The following is a 23,635-nucleotide window of genomic DNA, read 5'->3' on the forward strand; positions in this document are numbered from 1 at the left end:
TCACAGCATTTCATAACCTTAACTTTAGCAGCTCTATAACCTCTCAAATGAAGATAAAAGTCAAGGTGGAACGAACTTCACGTTTTAAAGACACAGAAAATTATTCCATTTTCTAACAAAAGTTAAATTCAATTTTCAAAGAAACATCTATTATTTGAAGATAGCCATATACACTAATAGTTTAATATGTATTAAATTATTTTTAAAGGATTCAAAAGACATTCTCATAGGATATTAACCTGGGTAAATAAGTCAGAGTGTAGAACTTGGAAAGAACCTCAGATGTTATCTTACCTCATTTTATAGTTGACACAAATTAAAAATTTACACAAAGCCCAACCATAGTTAGCAGGCAGTAAAGTCTTCCTGAATGCCTGTTCAATTTTTCCATCACTATTTTTAAGATGCTGTTATATTTTAACTCCATACCACCTCAGCTAGAAGTACATTCAACACTACTTCAGCCCTAGACATACCCAAGTCTAAATATATACATACACACCTCTACACGTGTATGTTATGTTTCTGTGTGTATATAATCTCCTATTAGATTATTAACTCCATATTCCCTGTTGTAGGTGCTCAAGAAACATTTTATGTGATACTAAGATAGTTTTGTTATTCCCACTTTATCTAAAATGTACAAATAGGCCATACCTCAAATGGCATCCAGTTTCAAAATGCATCCCAGATATAATGTATCCCACACCAAATGGAAATCAAATGATTAAAAAAGATTCTCTGTACTGCTGCATTTGGAGTATAGAAATAGAGAGAATACGACTGTTTAACAGTATTAGGTAGACAGTAGCCAATGAAAGGGATAAGATTGTACATAAGGTGGGTAAAAATCTGCTTTAAATTATACTTCAATCACTTTTTATCAAATATTTTGTAAAATTTTCCTTTCTTCACAGCACAACTTAACAACTTGAAATCATTCATACTTCAAAAGTAAAACTGGCATTTTACAGGTATAAAGACGAAGAAAACATAGAGGTAACAAATCACCACATAACAAAAGCACATGGAGCTAAAGGAACAGTAGCACTCAGGAATATCCAAGGAAACTAGGAATCAAAACGACCAGAACAGAGGCTCTACTAGACTAGGTAGCTGGCGAAAACTAGTTCCTTATCAAATCAAAAAACAAATGGAAATTGGTTCCAAAACCCTTCTCCTTCCTCTATCATCAATAATAATATACTGTGTGGAAGATTATTATTGTACTTACCAGACTGTATTGCCTATGTTATTTGCTTACATGTCTGTCTTAAATGAATGGAAAACATGTTAAATTAGTCAACATGAACTGGAATTATTACCAGTTCCAGGAAAGCAGTTTTGGTAAAATTGACTTTTCTATTTGAAGTCATTTTAAAATTATTGGGGTGACATTGTTTAATAAAATTAAATAGGTTTCAAGTGTACAATTCAATAATGTCATATGTATATTGTATTGTGTGTTCAAGAAGTCATTTTTTTAAGGGTGACAAAGGCCAAGGGCACTGAAAATACAGCAATTTTCTAAAAAGGAACAGACAATGAAAAATTAAACTCACTGCTTTATTTTTAACATGTGCTTCCAAGCAGCTCTTTTGACATTTGCCTCCTTTATTTAACAAATCCAGGTTTCAAAATAATTATTTTGTTTGTAGATCTGAGGTAAAGCTTTATATAATATCTTTCAAGTCATATCACACATTTGTTATTCTTACAACATATGCATCAAAGGAAAAAAAACATGGAAGGTATGCAACTCACAAATCTTTGCACTATGCAAACTTCTTTTTCAGTTACAATAGACTAATTCACACATGATGAGAAAATATACTGAGAGGTTCTCTGACTTTGGAGATTACTGGCCAGCTCAGAGATTTATATTCTGTATTTTGTGCAGAATCCAGGAAATTGTAGCCTAGGCAATTCTAATGCAAGCACCCTAAAACACCAAACCTGACAGACTGGGCATTCTGTAAAAAAAAAATTTAGGTATTTAAAGAGAACAGAAAATTATTTCTGCTAAAAACAATTAACATTTTAAATGGTATTAATCAAGTAGGTAGGTACCTTTTAAAGGAAAAAAGAATGATCGAACTCACCTGTAACATACCAACAATTTCTACCTTATTGAAAAAGATGAAAGAGTGAAGTGTTGATAACATATTTTCTTCAAAGACTGAAGGGGTAGGCAGAACCATATCTTGTATATATTGGACTCTGTATGTCTGATGGATTTTTTGTTTCAGCTCAGGGTCTGATATGGGAATCACTTCTTTAAATTTGGCTGTTTTTGTTAAAAATTCCCTGTGTTTTCGTGGTTGTGATAAAGCAGGATCATATTCTAAGCATCCAATGACATCCATTATACATTCCTCAGAGAACATAACTTCAAAAAGAGCAGTTCGATTCAAGAGGAAGATGCCTTTGATAATTTCATACAAGTGGTGCAGTCCTTCAATATTTTCCAAATCTTCACAAACATGAAAAAGCTCTAGGAGCTTTTTAATATAACCCTCATTTTCCAGTGCTAGTGCAAGTTTTTCACGACGCAGGGGGGAAGGTAAAGACGATGCCACAAGTTCTGCAATTTCCTCAAGGCGACTTAATTCACAAGATGGCAATTCTAAACCTGGCGATGACATATCATCAAAACGCTCCTCTTCAGATTCATCTACAAGGTCCTGAGTGATGTCCACTGAAGGATCCTTTCCTTGAACCTATTAAATCAGATTTATAATAACTGACACAGTACAGTCAAGCAAATCTAAGTGATATTCTTACGTGAATACAAGAAATGTTATAAGAAAATTATAATGATAATTTTTAAGTTTAAGACTTTCCTTCAAATTCAACCCAACTTCCTACTTTTCTGAGTTGCATTTCTACAAATAATATATACTTTCAATTTTAAGGAAGGAAAATTCAAACTTAAGAGATGGGATGAGCCTCCTAAAGTGCAAGGTTTACCAGCAACAAAATGTTTTGGGATAGGCTAAACTGTGAAGAAAGAGTGCCCTGCAGACCCTCAGTGTAGAGGACTCATGCTAAAACATCCACTCACATCATCTACCCATGGCCCTCTTCCCATAGCAAGTCTCAGAAACATTCATAGCATTGTCCTCCAAGATAGCTATCAAACTTTAACAAAATTTCAAATATCGTACAAAATACATATAATTATAAGCAACAAAGAGAATACTTAAATGTTAATTCTAGAAATCAAGGGCCAAAGAGCATGTACAAACTGGTTTTGGACCAAAGTGGGTCACTGATTTGCTATAAATGCTGGTTAGTAGCCCAAAAATATGATTAAGAAAAACTGGGTGGGTGGGAAACAAGTGCACCCACACAAAAAATAACTGCAACCTATATGTAGTAGAGCTATCCCCCAAGAGTATCTGCTCAAAGTTAGGTAGCCAAACCATGGAAAAGTTTTCCTGCCTACACACCCAAACCTGTAGCTTTCGTGATCTCCCAGAAGTCCTAGAGTTTGAAATAAAATCCCAACTTTGTCAGTGTAAGAGCTCTAACTATAAAAAAAATAGAAGTTTTGCTTTTTTGGCCCTATAATTCAAGACACTGCCACTAAAGTAGCCCCGGTAGGCCAAATTGAATGGTAAAAGTATAGAAAAATTAGACCTCATTTGAAATGACCAAGAAATTTAAATTGCTTAGCATAGTTAAGAAATACTGTTGATGGATACTAGAAGGGAAGGCCTGGAATATGTTTTGAAGTATGTTGCAAGGTGACCTTAACCCACTGGGCAGCACCACACATTTATAGCTTGTACCTGGCACAGTCTCAAGTTGGCTTTGGATTTGTTAATTACATAAGCTCTCATTATAACTTTAGATTCCTAATACTCAAGCAATGGCTTTTTAGAAAAATGGTAGCATTTGATTAAAAAATGAAAAGGGACAAGAGCCCTCATTATAATGAAAATGCTATCTTAAGCTAATTTGCAAATATGATGGTTAAGGTAATCAAAAAGGACTGTATTTAGGATACTCTTCAAACCTGATATACTCAGGAAATCAAGGTGAAATTGTAATATTTGACAAATATGTTTCAGCTTTACTTTCAGAACAGGGGCAATGGAAGGATGGAAATGAAAGAAAGGCAAACTAAGCTAAAAGAGCTTTCATTAAGAGAAGGATAAATCTTAGAAGTCAGTCTGGACAGATATGAAGAAAGAATATGAAGGCCATGATAAATACCAAAAGGAAAAAGATGCACCCAGATATAACTGCAATCAAAGAGTGTACTATAAAATGGTTTCTAGATCAAAAAATAGTGAATGGGGTCACAAAATTGAGAAACATATAAGATCTCAGAGAGCAAAATATAATCAATTCCCTAGAATAAGCCAGAATCTAGAAATAATGATTGAGAAGTACAGATAGGATCATAAGAGGGTGACTGAGAAATGAAATACTGAACATAAACTATGTAAAAGGTGGAAGAAAAGATCACAAAAGAAAATAAAATAGCCAGTGGGTTACCTGTGCCCCAAGTGAAGATGACTAAAAAATTTATGGTATTACAGACTAAGGAAAAGTAAAAGACAGTTACGTTAGAGAAGCGCCAGGTATGACAGTAACAGACTGAGGTCTGAGTTAGATACTGGCCTAATAGAAGACTGTATCCAGAGGGCGGCTGTCCAAAACAGTGAAGAACAAAACTTGTCTGAATGATGGATGCTAATAATTTTAGCATACCCTGAGCTCATAAATTTCATCTCTTTTCATGGGAGAACTTCAAAAGACAAAATCTAGAGGAATATGCTATAAAAACGCTTGTATGGGACAGAAAGTAAAGAACAAGCACGTAGGCATTCACATATTAACAGAAGGAAGGGACAGTCTGACAGGCAGGTTATGAAAAACAGCTGAGTAGAATACATAGCAGAAATAAATTCGGTAAGGAAAAACTGTGCCTCAAGGACACTGTAGCTTCTATTAAAGCAGTGGCTCTCAAATTTCAGGGTGGATCAGAACTGACTAAAGCAGAGGTTGACAAACTACAGCCAAACCTAGCCCACTACCTGTGTTTATAAATTATACTTTACATGAAGAGAACCACTCCCATTTATTATCTATGGCTATTTTTGCACTGAAGCAGCAGAGCTGAATAGGAGTTATACTGGCCCACAAAGCCTAAAATATTTACTATTAGGTTTTACCCTTTATTTACTTTAGGTTTTACCCTTTACAGAGAAAACCTGACCTAAAGACCTCATTAAAATGTAATTATTGGTAGCTACTCACAGAGTTTTTGATTCAGTAGATCTGGGATAGGGGTCTGATAATTTGCATTTCTATTAGCTCCCAGGTCATGTTTGTGCTGCTGGTCTAAGGACCACACTTTGAGAAACAAGGAATTAAGGAATCTGCTGAAGAGTTTTTTTCAGCTGAAATAAATGTGGAAATAGAGCAATTGTGCTTAGGAAACAATGGTCTAAATGAGTACATAACAAGAACCAATGGCTTAAGCCATTAGACTACATAAAATGCATATTCACAAAAGACCGTGGAAATTATGTCACTAGACTAAGGTACTAGAGTCACCAGGAAATTCAGAATCAACTGAGAACATGTAAGGTGAGGCCGAAGAAACAGTCAAGAGCTACAAGAAGTTACTGAACAAAGGGTGCTATGTTCAGATTTGCATTTCAAAAAAGATCACTCTAGCTGTAGTATGGATTTGGGAAGACCACTCAAGATAAAAACAATAAACCGGGCAAGAAATGATGGTGGCTTGGTAAACCATGATAGTGAAAATGATAAGTGAATGGATTTAAGATTTATAATTGAGGGACTGAATGGGTATTAGGGGTGAAGGAATCCACACAACTCACAAGTTTCTGGTTTCAGCAACTGGATGGCATTTACTGAGGGGAGGAAGATGGGAGAATGAATAGGTCAGGTCTAAGTGAGATTATATTTGGTGTTGGACTATTAAATCTGAGATGTGAGTGAGCACTCATGGAGGAGCTCTCCAAGGCAGCTGGATAGAAAACTTTGGCATGCATAGTAAAATGTCAATAACTGCACTTTCCTACAAATTGAGCTTTTTCACAGAAAACACTGAATTTAACAGATTTATATGAAATGTCTGCCTATTTATTTAAAACATAGGGCATTAGCTAAAAGCACAGCAAAAAATGAAATACTTAAAGAACATGTTGATTTTCTAATTTTTAAAATTACCTGACATATTTTCTCCCAAATTTCATCACATCCAGCTTTTTCTTGAAAGCTAAGAGCCAAGTCATAATTTTCTGCTTCCGACCACACAATCAAAGTATCCTTGAGAGAAAAAAGTCTGAATGATTAACATATATTATCACGGCTATTCAAAGGCAAATGAGCAACAAGGAATGGAGAACAGTACTCTTTACTTTTTGCAACATTAATAGTGGTAATTACCAATGCCTTTTTACATCTCACTTTATCCAATCTACAAAATGAAAATTGTGTTTCTTTAAAGAGAATTTTAACCAATATATGAAAACCACTACAAAATGACACACGATCTAAATATACCAAAAGATACAAAGTAAATGTTATATCAATCCTGTGCTTGCACATCAAGTTATATTTTATGCCTAAAGAGAAAGAGCATTTAATAAATACATAGGGCATGTTAGGAGGATGGGATTAATAAACCTAGCTCCTCCTCCTCCTGTCAACATCAAGTGTTCTTTATCTGGGGCCCAAAGGGCCCACGAAGCCCTTGAAATTACTGGCTAAATTTGTAATATGTGAGCATTTATTTAGATAGAGGTTTTTAACTTTCACCAGTGTGGTGGTTCAAGAAGCAAGATGCTCCTATCACCTACCACCCCTTTACTCCTATTCACTTTATTGTTTTAATGTTATTCTTTTAATTTTTAATGAACAGTTTAACAGTTTTTATTAGCATGTAATCTCAGCAAGACACTACACTTACAATACTATTTTATATACCCTGTAGTACAAAATAATGTGTATTCTACAATATGATGGTATAATAAAAATACTTATAAGGTCTAGGTATCTTTTCAAATGTACACTGTTTCATAGCAATCAACCGTTTCAAAAAAACGGCCCTCATCAAGAGGTCTATGAATCATCTACATGAAATGGTTAATGGCACTAGGGAGTTACGTTTTTAAAAAAGAAGCCTAAGATAACAGCTATCATGTAGCATTTTTTCAAGGTGGTCTAAAGAAAAGAATTAGAAGTCAGAGTTAGATGGATTTGAGTACAATATAAAGAAAAAATAACGCAATCTGACCAAAAAGTAACTGAAAGGAAACAAGCAAAGGCTGGCTGAATATCCTATCACGGTGATAAAAAAGTGCCTATACGGAAGAGGAAACATGACTAGATTATCTTTAAGGTACCTAGGTCTACAGCCATGCCATCCCTGAACAAGCCCGATCCCGTCTGATCTCGGAAGCTAAGCAGGGTCGGGCCTGGTCAGTACTTGGATGGGAGACCACCTAGTAAGTCCTTGCTGTAGGTGCAAAAAAAATTTTTTTTAAATAAATAAATAAATAAGAGATTGTAAGCTGGCAAGGTCCTTGCAATCTATGAGGTCAACCAAGGGTTGCCTCACCTAAAAACTATATATATGTATCTTTAAGGTACCTTAAAAGGACCTATGTTTCTTCTATGGCAGTTTCTAATACTTTTCACTATCAAAGACACCTCTTACTATATTCAAATGGATCCCATGTTTAAAAATTTGTCTGCTAAATTGCATATTAACTCTTTTCAGTCAAGTATATAACTGTCCATCATGAGACCAATAGTCTCTCACAGAACTAAAGTGATGCCAGCCAGAAGTATATAAATGATCATTTGCTCAGGCTATGCAGCAGTACTAATAGGGGAAATCTACAATCTTATTCAGAATTTTAAAAAAGAGCTCAAAGATCCCTTTTTACTATCTTCAGACTTCTAGAGATCATAGACCCCAAGGAGGCAATCTGTTCCACAGTGATCAAATATCTGTTCAGGCTCAAAATAATTTACATAAACATTGTAAGCTCAACATGGGTAACCTCCTGAGCCTCAGTTTTTTGTTTTAAAAATGGGTATAATAAACAGTTATGAAAATTGGTGGTAATATGATCCTATTGGAACAAGCCTAAAACCAATATCACATTAGTAATAAGGTATATCTAATGTTAACTGTAAGCTACTGCCCTGTTACAATGTATATTCAGAATCATTTGGAGGCTTAAATCAGGGCACAGCTATTCATAGGCTCTTAATCACACATCTGACAAATTTAGAAGTCAGAAAATTTTTTACAACGTGTTTTGTTTTCCTTGAAGAGCTTTGCTTATTTATTATCCAATAACCAAAAGGTTAAGACATAGATTTGTGTTCATTCATCCTCAAAACAGACTTGATCTTTTTCTTAGGATGTGCTTTTTACTATTCCACTGACTGAAACCTTGAAACATAAATTTATGTATTTAAGTATAAAACATCAAAGCCAAATGTTTAAGTATAAAACATCCAACCATTCCAATCAAACTTAAAAGTTTTCTTAAGAACACTAAATGCAGCAGTGTTAACAGACCATTAAACTATCAGGAAAATATTTCATATTGTACCAATGTTTTTGGACAAATTAATCACCATGAAATAGATTTAGTTAGGAGTTAATATCAGCTTTTCTATGTACTATCTATGTGACCTCAAGCAAGTCACAATCTTTAAACATTGCCTAATGTGCAAAACAAAGCCAATGCTTCTTTCTAGTAATATTTTAGTGTCGATGAAGCAAAGCATTTTATGATATGTAAATACATGCATATATTTACAAAGTAATATATGATTGTTAATGTGTTCTTTAAATTATTTCATCTCTGCACCTTCAGGGCAATGAGGGGACTGATACTGATTTCACTGGCTTTGTAGAGCTTTCAGTATATCTGTGTGTGCGCGCGCGCTGAATATATACCATCTGCTGATAGCGCTAGTAAGTAGTAAGTGAAAGATCTGCTTTCAAGTATCTCTTGCACATCGGAAGGATCCAAGAGAGAGCATACTCAAATTGAAAGTTGCCTTAAAACTGCAATATCATTATAATGTTCTCTTTGGGCTATGTAAAAAATCAGATTCTTATCTACACTGAGTTGCTGTATAGGGATACAAATATTTGTTCTGCACTAGCATCTGCAACAGCAAAGGAAGGAGCTTCTATTTATTTGTGTTAGTAGCTGATTATTACATCAGTGGCCACTTTTTTTTCCTTTAGGTAGAAACTGTTTTAGTGTTAACTTCTGGAAATTAAGACTCAGTTGCTAGAATATCTGGAACATAAACTTAGCTTACCTCAGATCAAAATTTTTTAAATTAAAAATGACTGCTTTATATACTACAGAGGTTGGTAGAAATCACATTTTAGAACTAGACAGGCAAAGTATGTTGTAATCTGTTTTGAAATTTTCATTGTAAGGAATCAGAGGGTAAATTTTCATTTAATTGAACTGAGAAGACAATATGCAAGATAAAATAAAACATCTTCAAATTTTTACCTGTTGTTTCTGGTATGCAGTGTTAGGATTTATTTTGGACTCTAAAAGTAGAGAGCCTACGAAACAGAAAAAGAAAAGACATTCCATTATGTAAGTGCAAAGCAGCAAAATCATATATTCCTTACATATACACATAGTTCCTTTTCTGAACATTTGATGCACATATAACTTCAGTTAAAACATTATTTTTAAAAAATACAAGTTTAAATATAATAACTTGTAACCCAAGAAAGGCTGGCTTTATACATATTTACTGTAAACAAGACAGACATGATCATCTGGAGTGAGTACTGGATGGTAACAGAAATCTAACAATTTATGGGCAGCACACGGTAGTGAAACAGTACAGAGTGATACCAGAGGGTCTGGGTTTAAATCTCTGATATACAGTATTACTTAGAGACATTTTCTAAAAAATGCCGATATGCTGATCTCTCAAGACTGGAAATGAGAATTTACAAAAGTTTGAAAACATCAAGGATATGAACCATAGCCCAAGTACATCCTCAAATTATGCTTCACCTTCAGAAAGATTCATATTTGTTTCTTAATACAGGAATTACCACTCTTCTCCATCTTCAAATAATTTATTTCTCATAGTTAAGTTAATTTGCACATTCTGGTATTTTCTCCTCCCTGGCAGTATCATAAGACTCATGGTATTTAGAAAACAAGTACTGCTTTGTGACAAAGCAAAATTTAAGACTCAACTTACATCTCTCCCCTCAACCAGTTCCAGTTTATCCCCCAATACACTAATCTAAATTCTGGCCTAAAATGCTTAAGAAGCTGGTTTCTCCACACCTGTCTTTCATTCTAAGCTTTCATTTCTTCTCATATAATACTTAACAGCTGCTTTACCCATTCCAGATAGTGGCTACACAGTTGGGAAAAGGGTATTCTTAACATTTCCAGATTTAATTAACTTGCTTTTATGTTAAAAATTGTTTGTGAATTTTATGATACTGTCCCATATTAGTGATTTGCTGACCATTTACTACTATGTGCTCATAACAGTGCTGTGATATTGAATATAGTAAAATACCAGTATTTACCAAGTTGTGATGACTTAATTTGCAAACACCCTATGTACCTAGACAGCTTCCCAATTCACTCAAATGTTCCCACTATGTCTAGCACAGGTGAACAGCTCAACCCCAAATCTGTCTACTTTCCTTTCTATGCTTAAGGTAACTAAACTGCCTATTGTCTATGGCCATGCCACCCTGAACAAGCCCGATCCCATCTGATCTCGGAAGCTAAGCAGGGTCAGGCCTGGTAAGTACTTGGATGGGAGACCACCTAGGAAGACCAGGTGCTATAGGTGTAAAAAATTTTAAAAAATAATAATAATAAGGGATTGTAAGTCGACAAGGTCCTTGCAATCTGTGAGGTCAACCAAGGGTTGCCCCGCCTAAAAAAATAAATATAAGTAAACAGTCTCCATAGTTTTCCCACCTGTAACCCCCAAACTCCATTTCTTTAGGCTCTTTTCTTTTTACTATTTTTGGATGAGGTTCAGATAAACACTCCCACATTATAGAGGAAACTCTGTTTAATCCTCTTTTTCTAACTTTTGCTAAAATAATCAAAATAATTTTTCACTGCTCCTTCAATTTTTCATATGCACAATTATTGGATTTTTATTTTGGTAATTATTAAGAATTGTCATAGTGATACATTCATAAGAAAAAGCAGCAGCAAATGAACTCAATGTCTAGAATCTCTTAAAAGTATTAAAAGTCTCCAATTATCTTTGTAAGTATTCTTTCATTGTTTTAACTACTAGGACAAAAAATTGCATTCTGTTGTTTCCCAATTAAATCACAGAGTATGTATCAGGTAGATTATGGACTAAACTTGCTTTTTAAAGATGAGTCGTGGCATATAACTACACTCAAAACATGGTTTCTATGAGAAAATATAGTCCAAAAAAACCTACTTTAAAATATAGCATGTCCTCAAAAACAATCTATCCCTAGAAAACTACATAGGAAACAAATCAAATGGAATACTTTACAACAAATTTCAGAAGATGCAAGAAGTCTAGTGTCATAAAGCCAAACTAAGTAATGCCTCTTTGAAAGTTAAATGACACAAAAGCACAACCTACCCAAAAGAAAATATTGGACATCACTGATAAGTAACTGGACATGATCTAAATTAGAAACTTCTGTGCTATAAAGACCATCAAGATATGTGAAAAGACAACCCCACAGAATGGGAGAAATTATTTAGAAATCATATATATGATGAGGAACTGGTATCCAGAACTCTTACGACTCAATAATAAAGACAATTCAATTTAAAAATGAGCAATGGATCTGAATAGACATTTCTCCAAAGAAGACACGGAAATGGACAGTAAGCATGAAAAGATGCTCAACATCATTAGTCATTAGGAAAATACAAATCAAAACCACAATTAAGATACTATTTCACACCAGCTAGGATGCCTACAAAGATGGACAAAAACAAGTGTTGACAACCATATGAAGAAATTGGAACCCTCATATATTTTGTTTATGGGTAGATAAAAAGGCATCCACTTTGGAAAACGGTTTGGCAGTTCCTCAAAAAGTTATCAACAAGTCCACTCCTAGGTATATACCCAAGAGAAATGAAAACATATGTCCACGTAAGTATGTGTACCTGTATGTTCGTAGCAGCATTATTCCTAATAGCAAGAAAGTGAAAATCCAAATGTCCAAAAACTGATGAATGGACAAATAAAATGAAATCGTATTCAGCTATAAAAACAAATGAAGTTCTGATTCATGCATGAACCTTGTAAGAAGCCAGTTACAAAAGACCACATATTATATGACTGCATTTATATGAAATATTCAGAGTAAGCAAATTTGGAGAAAGATCAGTAGATTAGGGGTTGTTTAGGGCTGGCAGGAAGGGGGAGTGAATGGATAGTTATTGCTAAAGGTACATGATTTAGAGAGGAAAAAATGTTCAAAATTAAAGTGCAAATACTCATAACGGAATATCACATAGCAATGAATGAACCAAACGTGTGAATGCAACAACATATATGAATCTTAGAAGCATGAATGAAAGCTGCCTCAGACAAAAGGATACACCATATAATTCCATTTACATAAAGTTCAAAAACTGGCAAAAACTAATCTGTGGTGTTAGAAGTTAGGTTGTGTTTTTAGGGTGTTAGCGGTTGGTGGGGAGGGAAGAGGAGGAAGGGAGAGAATGACTGAGAAAGGACATGAAACAGGCTTCCAGGGTGCTGGTTATATTGTTTCGTCATCTCTGTTATTTTGTGAAAATTCATCAAGCTAAACACTGATCATTTATGTACTTTTTTGATGTACATATTATACTTCTAGTTTTGTTTTGTTTTTAAGTTTAAAAAAGGGATAAACAACGCATGGCACAGGGGTTGGAATTACCACTTCAAGTTGTGCTTTCAAGAAACACACATCTGACTGCGCAGCTGCTAAAACAAAACATAAAACTGGTAGTGGTATAACTATTATTTTTAAGGACCAGTTCCTTTTGCATTTGCTTCAAAACTCTCAGCAGTGTTACAAGGTCAGGGTAATTGCAAAGGAAAAAATCACAAGTCGAAAGCCTGAAGTGTTCCCTCCCAAAGCCCTGGCTAAACCAATAAGCACATACTCGAAGCTTCTGGTGTTGGCAAATTTATCCTATTTTGGGGGGGCCACCTTAAGATGTTCTGGGAAAGCATCTTTCCTGAAACCCATTTTAGCCATATCCATGGCTTTGGTCTAAGATACCACTTTAGGAAATCCAGCCCCGGTCTCCAAATACTATTTTCCCTAAGAGATCATTAGAGGTTGTAGAGCAGGGGTCCCCAAACCCCAGGCCAAGGACCAGTACTGGTCCATGGCCTCTTAGGACTGGGCCACACAACAGGAGGTGAGAGGTGGGCGAGCAAAGCTTGATCTGTATTTGCAGCTGCTCCCCAACACTAGCATCACCGCCTCGGGTCCACCTCAGATCATCAGGCATTAGACTCTCGTAGGAGCACTGGTCCCTGGTGCCAAAAAAGTTGGGAATCTCTGTTGTAGAGGACTGAACATGGCAAACGTCCTTTTAGTTTGGGGGCTAAGTAAGATAATAATGAAAAGACACATTTCTAGTCTATTAGGTTCCTCACCCCCATATCCTAGTTTCTATTGGATTAAGTTATGGATCAACTTCAATCAACTGAAAAATATCTAGCTGAGTATTAATATGCATTAACACAATCCTTCCCTCTAACAAATTAATTTTTATCAGTTCCTATAGCTATAGTACTGGGAACAGTAATTCCATTCTAGTAATACATGGGTATGGATGTGGATATAGAGTTCAGCTGTAGGTGAGAGGCATTTATCATGGTAGCAGAGACAACAGGAGAAATCAAGAAGTTGATCCTTAGTAAGAGATCTTAAGCAACGTTAAGAGAGGTGGAAAAGGTTCTCTCATTAAGGAGTATACATGCTTTTGATAACAAGTAGGTCCAGTATATCTTAATAACTGAAGCACATATGTAAGACAGCCCCCACCCCAACTTATTTGAGAAACACATTCATCCTCTCCGATGAAAAAGAGGAACTCACTCTCACCCTCCCAGTGACACCACCTCCTCACACATTTGAGAAAGACACTGTCACAAGACAAGCCTGCACCGCAAACTCCAATATTAAGACCTGAGAAAGACATTCCCACTTCTAACCTGAATGAAGAAGACAATATAAAGACACAAAGGAAAATCAAGAAAGCGATCAGGCTATAAGAGGAATGCATCAATACACGTAATTAAATGTCATTGCAGAATCTATCACTCAGACCACGAGCAAAATCAACCATCCTCAGGTGAACTAAAGAGTACAACTACCGCACAGTAAATGCTTGTCAGAGTCCATTCCAAAGATGTTCTGATAAGTCTCCAAGTCCATATTTGCACATGCACATCTTCAAAAAAATGAAAGAGGATCCTTAATTCTCATTTACCATTACCAAGACGGAAAATCTGCCAAACTTTTCTGGAGGGTCATTTATCTTTATCTATCAAGCTTTTAAACACATACTACTCTTTAGTCCAACAATTCTACAAAATTATTTTACATCCTCACGAAAGTGCAAAGTATGTGAATAAAGATGTCGTCAGCAGTGTTTGTAATGGTAAAAAACTAGAAATAATCTCTATGCCAGCTGTTTGTGTGGGGACCTCGAGGGGTATAGAAAATCAAAACTATGTTCATATTAGTAAGAGGTTACTTGCATTTTTCACTCTTATTTTTCTTACAATGTCCATACTGTGATATTACAACAGAAAGAATGTAGATGAGAACCTTCCTTAAAAAAAAAAAATTAAGCCATGTATTTAAGAGATTTGTAAAAATGTAAAATGACACTCTTCTCATTAAATTTCTTATTTGAGAAAAGCTTTTTTAAAGTCTTAGTTTTAATTTCTATTATGGTAAATACTGATAGATACAACCCACATAAACAAAAGCTTTTAGGGATCCTCAATTTTAAGATGATAAAGATATCCTAAGGGGTCTACGGCCATGCCACCCTGAACAAGCCCAGTCGTGTCTGATCTCGGAAGCTAAGCAGGGTCAGGCCTGGTTAGTACTTAGATGAGAGACCACCTAGGAAGACCAGGTGCTATAAGCGTTAAAAATAAGAAATAAAAAAATAAGGTACTGTAAATTTACAAGGTCCTTGCAATCTGTGAGGTCAACCAAGGGTTGCCTCGCCTAAAAAAAAAGAAAAAGATATCCTAAGGAAAAAAGTTTGAGAAATGCTACTCTATGCCAATAACAGTGTACTGTATGAATTAAACATATAGTGGAATACTATGCAACTTTTAAATGAGATAGATGTGTGTATCCTGACACAAATAGATGTCCCAAATATACTGACAAAAAAGAGGTCTGTCTGTATGCTGAGGAAATAGGGAAACAATAGCATAGGAGAGGAAATGCCACTCAGAATATCACCAAGACAACTGCAGTTAGATGCTGTCAAACACTGATAATGAGAAAAAGTAATAATAAAACAAAAAGTACGATTACTAGTATGAATAATTAGGTCATTAAAAATGTTCCTTCTCTGCTTCATGACATCTTGGTTCCTCTTGTAAAATGAAAGGTGAAGAGCTTTTCTGGTATCCTGTTGCCAACCCTCAACACACCCTATCAAAACAAACACCTCCAGAGAGTGGGGTGAAGGCTGTTGGTAATGCAGACTACAGCATCATTCAAAAAGTTTAAATCAGCTTGGATCCAGACAGCTTGTTTGATTGCTAGTCTAACAAACATTCATACAATGAATTCATGCAAATATTTTCAAATGGAAAGATTATATATTTAAAAAAAAATCTAGATTTCTGGCTGGGTGTACGAAAAGACCACGAAACTAAACTACCCAATCAATACACCAAGACTTACAGTTAGAAAAAAATAATACCTCATAGGGTTGCTGTATTAACTGAATATTTATATAAAGTGCCTATCTCATTATCTAGTACATAACCAGCACTGAATACTTTTTTTTTTAAGGCATGAACAGAATATCATTTTGCTGGCACCACTGTTTTGTTGAATAGTAGAAAAACTGATAACAATGACCCAGAAATACATTAAAAATGAAAGGTTAACCAACACAGGTTCATTATACTGCTTAAGAAAAACATGCTTAGGAAACATTCCATTAAAACTATTGAGATTTTTAACCTGGTACAGTTTTATTTAGCTGGAAAATTCACTTGTTTAGAAGATCTCCCCTTTCACTAGGGAAATGAGATATAAAGAATTTCTTCTCTATCTTCTGTGGTTCTACTTTCAGTATCGACCAACCAATCAGATTCAGGTAGCATGGGAATATCTGCTTTGGGGTTAAGGCCTTAGCTTAAATTTGGATAAACACTTAAGGATTTCAGAATGAACAGCTCCAGCTGTCACTCCTGAGTAAGCAGTTCAACCTCTAGGTTTCTCCGGTATATTGTTCTTATCGATGATCAAAGCTCAGGGTAGGGTACTATGCATCACTAGTAGGAAGAAAACACCATCAAAATCAGTTAATGGAAGTCCAAAATCTCATTTAGATAGTAGACTAGTGCATACTTTAAACCTACAGCAGGTCTGTGTTCCAAGTCTCTCCCTCTTGATTTTTGTAGTCCACAGATTACACATAGAATTTAAAAACTAGAAGTTTATTTTAGGGGGAAAAATTAGTTAACACTGTAGACCCTTCGTCTATATCCATTGTAGCTGATGGCCTTCAAACGTTCAGTTATCACATGCAACAGATGATATATAAGGGTTTGGTTACCCTAAGTCTATTAATTTTCTACAAAGTAGGTCTACCTAAGAAAAAAAAAATTTTAAATCATTTTTTCAAATGAAATATTTCAGTACTAACACTGAGGCTTCTTGGTAGCTAAATCTAGAATGCTTCCTGTATGCAAGATTCTATATTACTTACTGATTTATAATAACAATAAAAAAAAAATGCTGATGATATCTGTTCATTTCTCTCACCAGAGCATCCAAAACAAAACAAAGAAGACTTTCCCACCCAATGTGTTCTGACCTCCTTTTCTAATTATAGTTGGGGTAGAGACAGATCTACCTACAAGGTTCTATCTAGAGGCAGAAGCACAGGATTCCAGTTCTTACCATGAGCTAGCAGTGCTACCCTAACCAAAACACATCCCATGTCTTGATTTCTTCATGCCTCAAATAACAGTGAGAATTTAACCTTTTTAACTCTGAAATAGTCAAGTCAGATAATAGATAAAACTATTTGAAATGTAAAATATACTTTATAAAACTTAAGGTTAAACCCCAAAATAAGAACATTATTCTTGATGCTTGGCAAGTAATCCAGAGTAAAGAGCATGGATGTGATTTTGTGTTCAAAGACATCCTTTAGTGTGTGGAGAAATTCCAATTTCTTTATCAATTCTAAAATTTGGCAGGTTGAGGTGGTAAAACGCATAACACAGAAGAGTAGAAATGATCTGAACAGAAAGTGAGAGAACCAGTAAGTGATGAGATTATCTTCTTCAGCAAGTTAAGAGGCACAGCAAAAGGTGAAAAAAGAAAAATACTAAGTAATCATTATTAAAAGATAGAACTTTACAGGTACATAAAGCCCGAGAAATAAGGTAACCTATCTTCACTGAGGGGGGAAAAAAAAAGAAAAAGTTCCTACAACATATTTTGCCTGCAGGAACCTACTGAATAAGGATGCAATCCAGAAAATGGGCTCAGTAGCTTCGTAGGACATCTATGTCCTCCAAGGCAAGGTGGGATACAGATTTGCCAAGCCACTCAGCTTCAGGGGAAAGAGCATACTTACCCAGACAGATGTGCACTGTAACAGAGAGGCCACAAGTGCTTCCATTCGGAAATTGCATTCCTGATTTTCAGGTAAGTGGATAAGCAACTCTAAGAGAAATGACTCATTTTATAGAAAATCAAAAATACTTTCTATTTTGCTCATAAAAAAAGAAAATTCTCAATTATCTTATACTGGAGAAATGGGGGAAGCACACAATAACGGATAACCCAAACTCGCAGTCAATACAAAAACTTTCACATGTGGCTTGGGGAAAAACTGTAAGTATCTTTAGGCTACAAATTGATTTCCTTTTCTGAGATAAACCTTGAATCTATATAAAGTAGCAAATGCAACTAGACAGCAATTTGGGAATTTAAGACACACTGTAAACAGTAATTAATAACTGATAATACTAGTTTCAAGCCATAAGCTAGAGATCTCAATCAAATCCAGTTCAATGAAACCCAGTTTGAACACTGACCTCGCTTCTTAGCCAAGCTGTGTTATTTAGCCTCTCTGAGCTTCAGTAAAATATGGCCCCATTTGTAAAATATGGCTAATAATAGTATCTGCACCAGAGGACGCAAGTAAAGAGTCTCTGGCACATAACAGGCACTCAATAAATTCTGATTATTATTCCTATTTGGAGTTTCCCTGTTTAAAAAAAATGTTACTCATCAAACTAAAGATTATTTACAATATTTCATAAGTATTGTAGAATTGTCTAAGCCCACTCTTTGTAGTAAGTTTTCCTTATAACTTAAATTTAATGAGGACATATCAGTTAATTTTCTCTCTCCTTATTATATAAAAATTAAATCCATTTTGTTTCAGCCACTCAACTTGCCTTACTGCGGGGCCCCAAACCTTCCAAAGGGAAAAGAGGGAGGTTAGAGATTATTTCTAAAAAGGTAAAAATAAAAATAGAGGGGAAAAAACAGGTTCCTATATTATGTTATAGAGAGTATGATTCCCTAATATAATGCTTAAAAATACTTTAAAAAGACGGCATGAGTCCAAGTAAACACATAATGTGAAGGTTATATGCCTTATTTCAAATTATTATAAGATTTCCAAGAATTGATCTCAAATGTACACGTTTTCATCTCAAAAGACGTTAACTGAACCTACAAAGCCCAGACATTCCCAAGCATCCAAAGATGTAGAAGTTAGAGTAGTTGTGACAACCATATACAAAAGCACACTAACACTTCACATTCAAACTTACATTTTAAGAGGCAAATAGGCCTCAGAAAAATATTCCCGATATATTCAAAACCCTTTAAATGCCTCCAAAAGGATATAATTTTTCTTCAGTTTTATTTTGGGGAGCCATGTTAAGTAAGATACCTGTGGGCAACATACTCCAAATTACCATTTTTCAAATTAAATTGAAAATGAATGCTCCTAGAGCCTTCAATTACACACGGGTGGGTCTTATTTGTTTTTCATGGAGTTGGAATTCTGGGTAGAGTCCAATTAAAATTCTCTGAAATGAGTTTGTCACAGTTCAGACATAGATCAAATACAATCCTAATAAACTGAAACGGCTACTCTAAAATTATAACTAATGTAACAAGACAAGTTTTCAAATGCAGAAGAAGCAATCTGAAAATAATTTTACCTGAAGTGAACATTTTCTTTCAGTTAAATTCACCGTATGGGGAGGGAGGGGAGTGGCAGTCCCTAAAGAGAGTAAGTCTTTAACAATGTGAAACTTATTTCCAAACAACTTGGTCTTTGAACCTTGAGGGCAGTTTACAAGTATGTGAAGCGCAGGCATCAGGGCAGATTCGAGCTGTTTTAAAGATACCTGCCAACTTTTCCCCACCTGTTAACTGAACCAAATTACGGATATACACTTAAGCAATCAAAAAAGCTCTCATAAAATGACTCCAAACTTGAAAGACGTTTACGCAATGAAACCACACGCAAAATTCTGCATCTCTAATGAAAAAGACAACTAACGCTGGGGAACACAAATCTATCTTCTCACAGCAAAGAAGCATTTTCTCTGCCGAGTGCGGAGTGGCCAGAACCACGAATCAGTGTTGGCAACCTGCGACAGGATCGAAAAGATGTAGCAGGAATTTTGTTGTTGTTGTTGTTAAGAAGAAAAGCACAGAGAAATGTTCTCCAAAGAGTAAAACAGCGAAGAACTTTCTTAAAGTTTCACGCCTGCTTTACAGATGGGTGAACTAAGGCAGCAGACCGGATTAATCAGTGGCTTCAAGGTCACGCTAGTGCAAAAGAACAGCGGTCCCGGCTCCCGATCCCAGGTCTCCGACCTCGCCACACTCCCGGGCGACACGGCCCAAACGTGCCTGTCTCCACTTGTACTCGCAAGTGCCACTAGGCACTCGGAGAAAGAAAACATTTCGACAGCTCTCCGGGAGGACCTGGGTGGCCGTGGCCCGCCCTCCCTCGAGGCGACAGCCGCCCCCTCGGTCCCCGCCGAGAAGGGGTGCGCTTACCGTCGCTCTCGGCCCGGACGAGCAGGGACATGCCCTTCAGCCGCTCCACGTAGCCGGACGACACATGCCCGGTGCCTCGGTCGTCCCACTGCCGGTCCTCGTTGAGCGTGTAAACCTTCACCCGCCGCCGGGTGTCAGTCATCGTGCCGCCCAGGGGCCGGGGCACAGGCCCCGCAGGAGTCGCCCAGGAAGGGGGCCCAGGGGAGGCGGGAGCCGAGGCAGGAGACGCCCGCAAGCCGAGGGCTCCCCGGCTTCACTGCCGCCGCTGGCCGCCGCGGGGCCGCGCTGCCGCCCGCATGGCCCGCTCCCGGGCCCAGGCGCTGGGCCCCCTCCTCTCCTCGCCTCCCGTGCCTCGGCGCTATTGTCCGGGCCCGGGGAGCCTGGCCGCCCGGAGCGGGGCGCGCAGCGCTCAGCAGCCTTCTGCCCCGCCGCGTTAGGAACTCAGGGCGCGGGCCACTGCCCTGGCTCCTGCCTCCGCCATGATCTCCGCGAAGCCGCTTCCCGCGCCGCCACCGCCTCCTCAGGCCGCAGCCGCCATGTTTTCCTTCCTTATACCTGGCCCTGCCACCGCCGCCGGTGGCTCCGCTCAGCTCCTCTGCTTCAAATGTCCGACGCCAACAGGCGCCTGTTCGTGCTGCAGGTGCTACCACTGCGCTGAAGGCTCCGAGAGCCCCCAGGCGCCAAGCGCTCCTGGCTATCGGGAGTCCCTTTCCTCCGCCGCTGCCGCCGCCTCTTCCGTCTTCCTCACAGAGCCAAAGCCGCCGCCATCTTGGTTCACCCCTCAATAGCGGCGCGCGGGGCCACCCAGGCAGCAGCTGCAGGGGCGGCCCTTTGGCCCCACCATTTAAAGAGACAGGAGCGAGGCCGGGAGCCTCGCTGCGTCGGAGGCCTCGGATCGAGGCGGGAGAAAGGCGCGGAGTTGCCGAGGTGGCGGGAGCGCAGGGTGCGGAGGAGGCGGAACGCTGGTCGCGCCGGTGACGGCCCGGGGCTCCCTCGCGCTCCCTGCACGCACCGTCGTATGAGCGCTGGGCGGTGTGTGCGTCCGTCGCGCCCTGTGTTCGTCATCAGCCCAGCTCAGGGACTCGGAAGTGGCGTGGAGCCCGCCTCCGCCGGGCGTGCGGGCCTGCTCTCTGCCTGCCGTGCGCCTGGTGTCTCGGGCGCTGAGTCGGCCGGGTGCCTGCCCGCGTGGCTCACTTGTCCAGCCGCCGGGCCACTTCAGCCTGGGGTTCTCCCGCGGCTCGCCCTCCACCACGAGTGTCCCCTCCGGGCCGCCGTTGCTGCTGAGCACCCAGAGCGCGGAGTTCTGCGGGCTCCGGAGCCTCGCTGACTTTAGGCGGTTCTCCTTTGGGAAGAGATTGAAAAGCTTCCGGGAAAGGCCACAGGTTTTGGCTGAGATGTCAGCTACAGGTCTTGGAAGCTGCCATGGAGACAAACTGGTGTAGCGAATCTAGAAACTTGGGACACTGTGCATTTTCTGGGCCTGGGACCAAGCCCAGAAAGTGACAAGTCTAAAAACTCACAAATCAATCTAGCAGCTACCTCCATTTCTTTCTCCTTTTTCAGAACAATAATTTTTAGCCCTCTATGTTGCAAAAAGAACTTGAGGGGCTTACAGAAACAAATGAGATATTGTGTGATCAGGATGAGTGAGTCTCTACATGTTAAGCACGGCTAATCTTCACAAAGGAATATCCTCATTCCTCTGCAGATAATAGCCACCGTTTTAGGTGCTTTTTTTCATTTGCCAGGCCTTCTAGGTCATTGCTGTCCGCTAGAAATAAGATTTGAGCCATTTTATAATTTTAAATTCTATAATAAACACTTTTTTAAAAAGTATGAAGTAACTGCTGAAATTGACTGAATGCAATCTTCAAAATAAAAATATTAATATTTTACACTCCTTTTTTCTTACTAAGTTCAAAATGGGTATTTTACCCTTCTTAGTGTAAGATTCTATTTGGATGCTATGTTTTCATTGGAAATACCTGATGCGTATTTAGATTTCATTAAATTTACTATTGAAAAAGTAGATTCACATACTCAAATTACTTGGAACATACTTTAAATGTTTCCAAAAACTAATCAAGTATCAGTTTTTAAAAATTTAATTAAGTAACGTTTAAAATTCAGTTCCTCTAGCCATATTTCAAGTGCTCAGCAGTCACATGTGGCTAGTGGCTACCATTTCTGCAAGTTCAGCTGCTTAACATTGCCAGGAATTTCATATTCAAACTTGCATTGCAGTTTGAGTTATACCCATCTATTCAGAAAGAGGCCCTGACTGCATGACCAGGGCTGAGGGGTTTCCCAGGATGTGGGGTTTCCCTTTTAAAATCAGAAATTGGGACTCTCCTCCCAAACCATGTCAGGTACAAAGAAGTGTTTGCAGAGAGCAACCTGAGACTTGCATCATTTATAAACAAAACTGGGAAATAAAAAAAAAAACCAATTGTTTCTAAAAAGTAAAATGCAATAATTTCAAGCATCAGGACATGGTAACAATTTTGTCCACTTTTGACACAGTAAGACATCATTAAATTTATTCACATTAATACTTTATTGATCCCCAAACCAAACATGAAACAATTTGTGGGAAAATCATATGTTTTCTTGTACTTTTAAGGTAAATTAAATAAAAACTATTTATTAAATGAAAAAAGATTTAAAATTATATATATGTTACACGCAATATTATGTTTAAATGAACTGTTTAATATCACGAATAACCATTGAGATGTATCAGTCAGCGTTCTGACAGAGAAACAACCAGTTGGCTACATCTACACAGCGATTTCCAGGAGTTGTTTATATGATCATAGAGTATGGCTAGACAAGTATGAAATACATAGGCCATGTTAGCAGCAGGATGGAAACGCTTGGGCAGGAGCTGACACTGCAGTTCACAGAATTTCTTCTTCCTCAGGGAAACCTGCTTTGGTCTTAAGGCTTTTCCACTAAGTACACAAGGCCCACCCAGATTACTGAGGATAATCTTCTTAACGTCAAAGATGTTAATCACATCTGCAAAATAACCCACACAGCAACACCTAGATTACTGTTTGACTGAATAACAGGATACTATATAGTCTAGCCAAACTAATACAAAACTATCACAGTAGTAAATGAGTAATTTATAATGTATCTTATACCATGCATAAATGGTGATACATTTAAGAAAATCCCTAATGGAGTTCACTAAAGGGGGTTGCAAATTATAGAAGGTTTAGATACATTGTCAATTTTTGTGAGTCCAGGTTGTGCCTCTTAGTAGCTATGTGATATTTGCAAGTTTCT

General features: G+C 37.7%; 1 protein-coding gene, 1 long non-coding RNA gene, 1 other non-coding gene and 1 pseudogene across 4 annotated transcripts in view; 3 read left to right on the plus strand and 1 right to left on the minus strand.

Moving 5' to 3' along the window:
• The window catches only part of LOC120619613 (uncharacterized), a 28,416-nt gene extending 26,859 nt beyond the window's left edge, over nt 1-1,557 (plus strand). Inside the window, exon 3 of the long non-coding RNA XR_005657577.1 lies at nt 918-1,557. This is a non-coding gene — a long non-coding RNA (uncharacterized LOC120619613). The remainder of the gene's footprint in view (nt 1-917) is intronic.
• The window catches only part of PPP4R3A (protein phosphatase 4 regulatory subunit 3A), a 37,192-nt gene extending 15,647 nt beyond the window's left edge, over nt 1-21,545 (minus strand). Inside the window, exons 1-4 of one of the 2 annotated variants that reach the window (XM_039884027.1) lie at nt 20,342-21,545; nt 9,543-9,598; nt 6,214-6,312; nt 2,103-2,720 (exon numbers count right to left, since the gene is read on the minus strand). In XM_039884027.1, coding sequence (XP_039739961.1) covers nt 2,103-2,720; nt 6,214-6,312; nt 9,543-9,598; nt 20,342-20,483 — 915 coding nt within the window. In that variant the 5' untranslated portion in view covers nt 20,484-21,545. The remainder of the gene's footprint in view (nt 1-2,102; nt 2,721-6,213; nt 6,313-9,542; nt 9,599-20,341) is intronic. The other variant, XM_039884029.1, reaches the window with a different exon arrangement.
• LOC120619941 (uncharacterized) lies at nt 7,396-7,513 on the plus strand (annotated as a pseudogene).
• Nucleotides 10,751-10,869, plus strand: LOC120619959 (5S ribosomal RNA). Its single transcript, XR_005657684.1, has one exon. It is a non-coding gene; the product is annotated as a 5S ribosomal RNA (ribosomal RNA).
• Nucleotides 21,546-23,635: the final 2,090 nt, after the last annotated feature.

Source organism: Pteropus medius, unplaced genomic scaffold, assembly GCF_902729225.1.
Source record: "Pteropus medius unplaced genomic scaffold, Ma_sr-lr_union100, whole genome shotgun sequence".
Classification (NCBI taxonomy): domain Eukaryota; kingdom Metazoa; phylum Chordata; class Mammalia; order Chiroptera; family Pteropodidae; genus Pteropus; species Pteropus medius.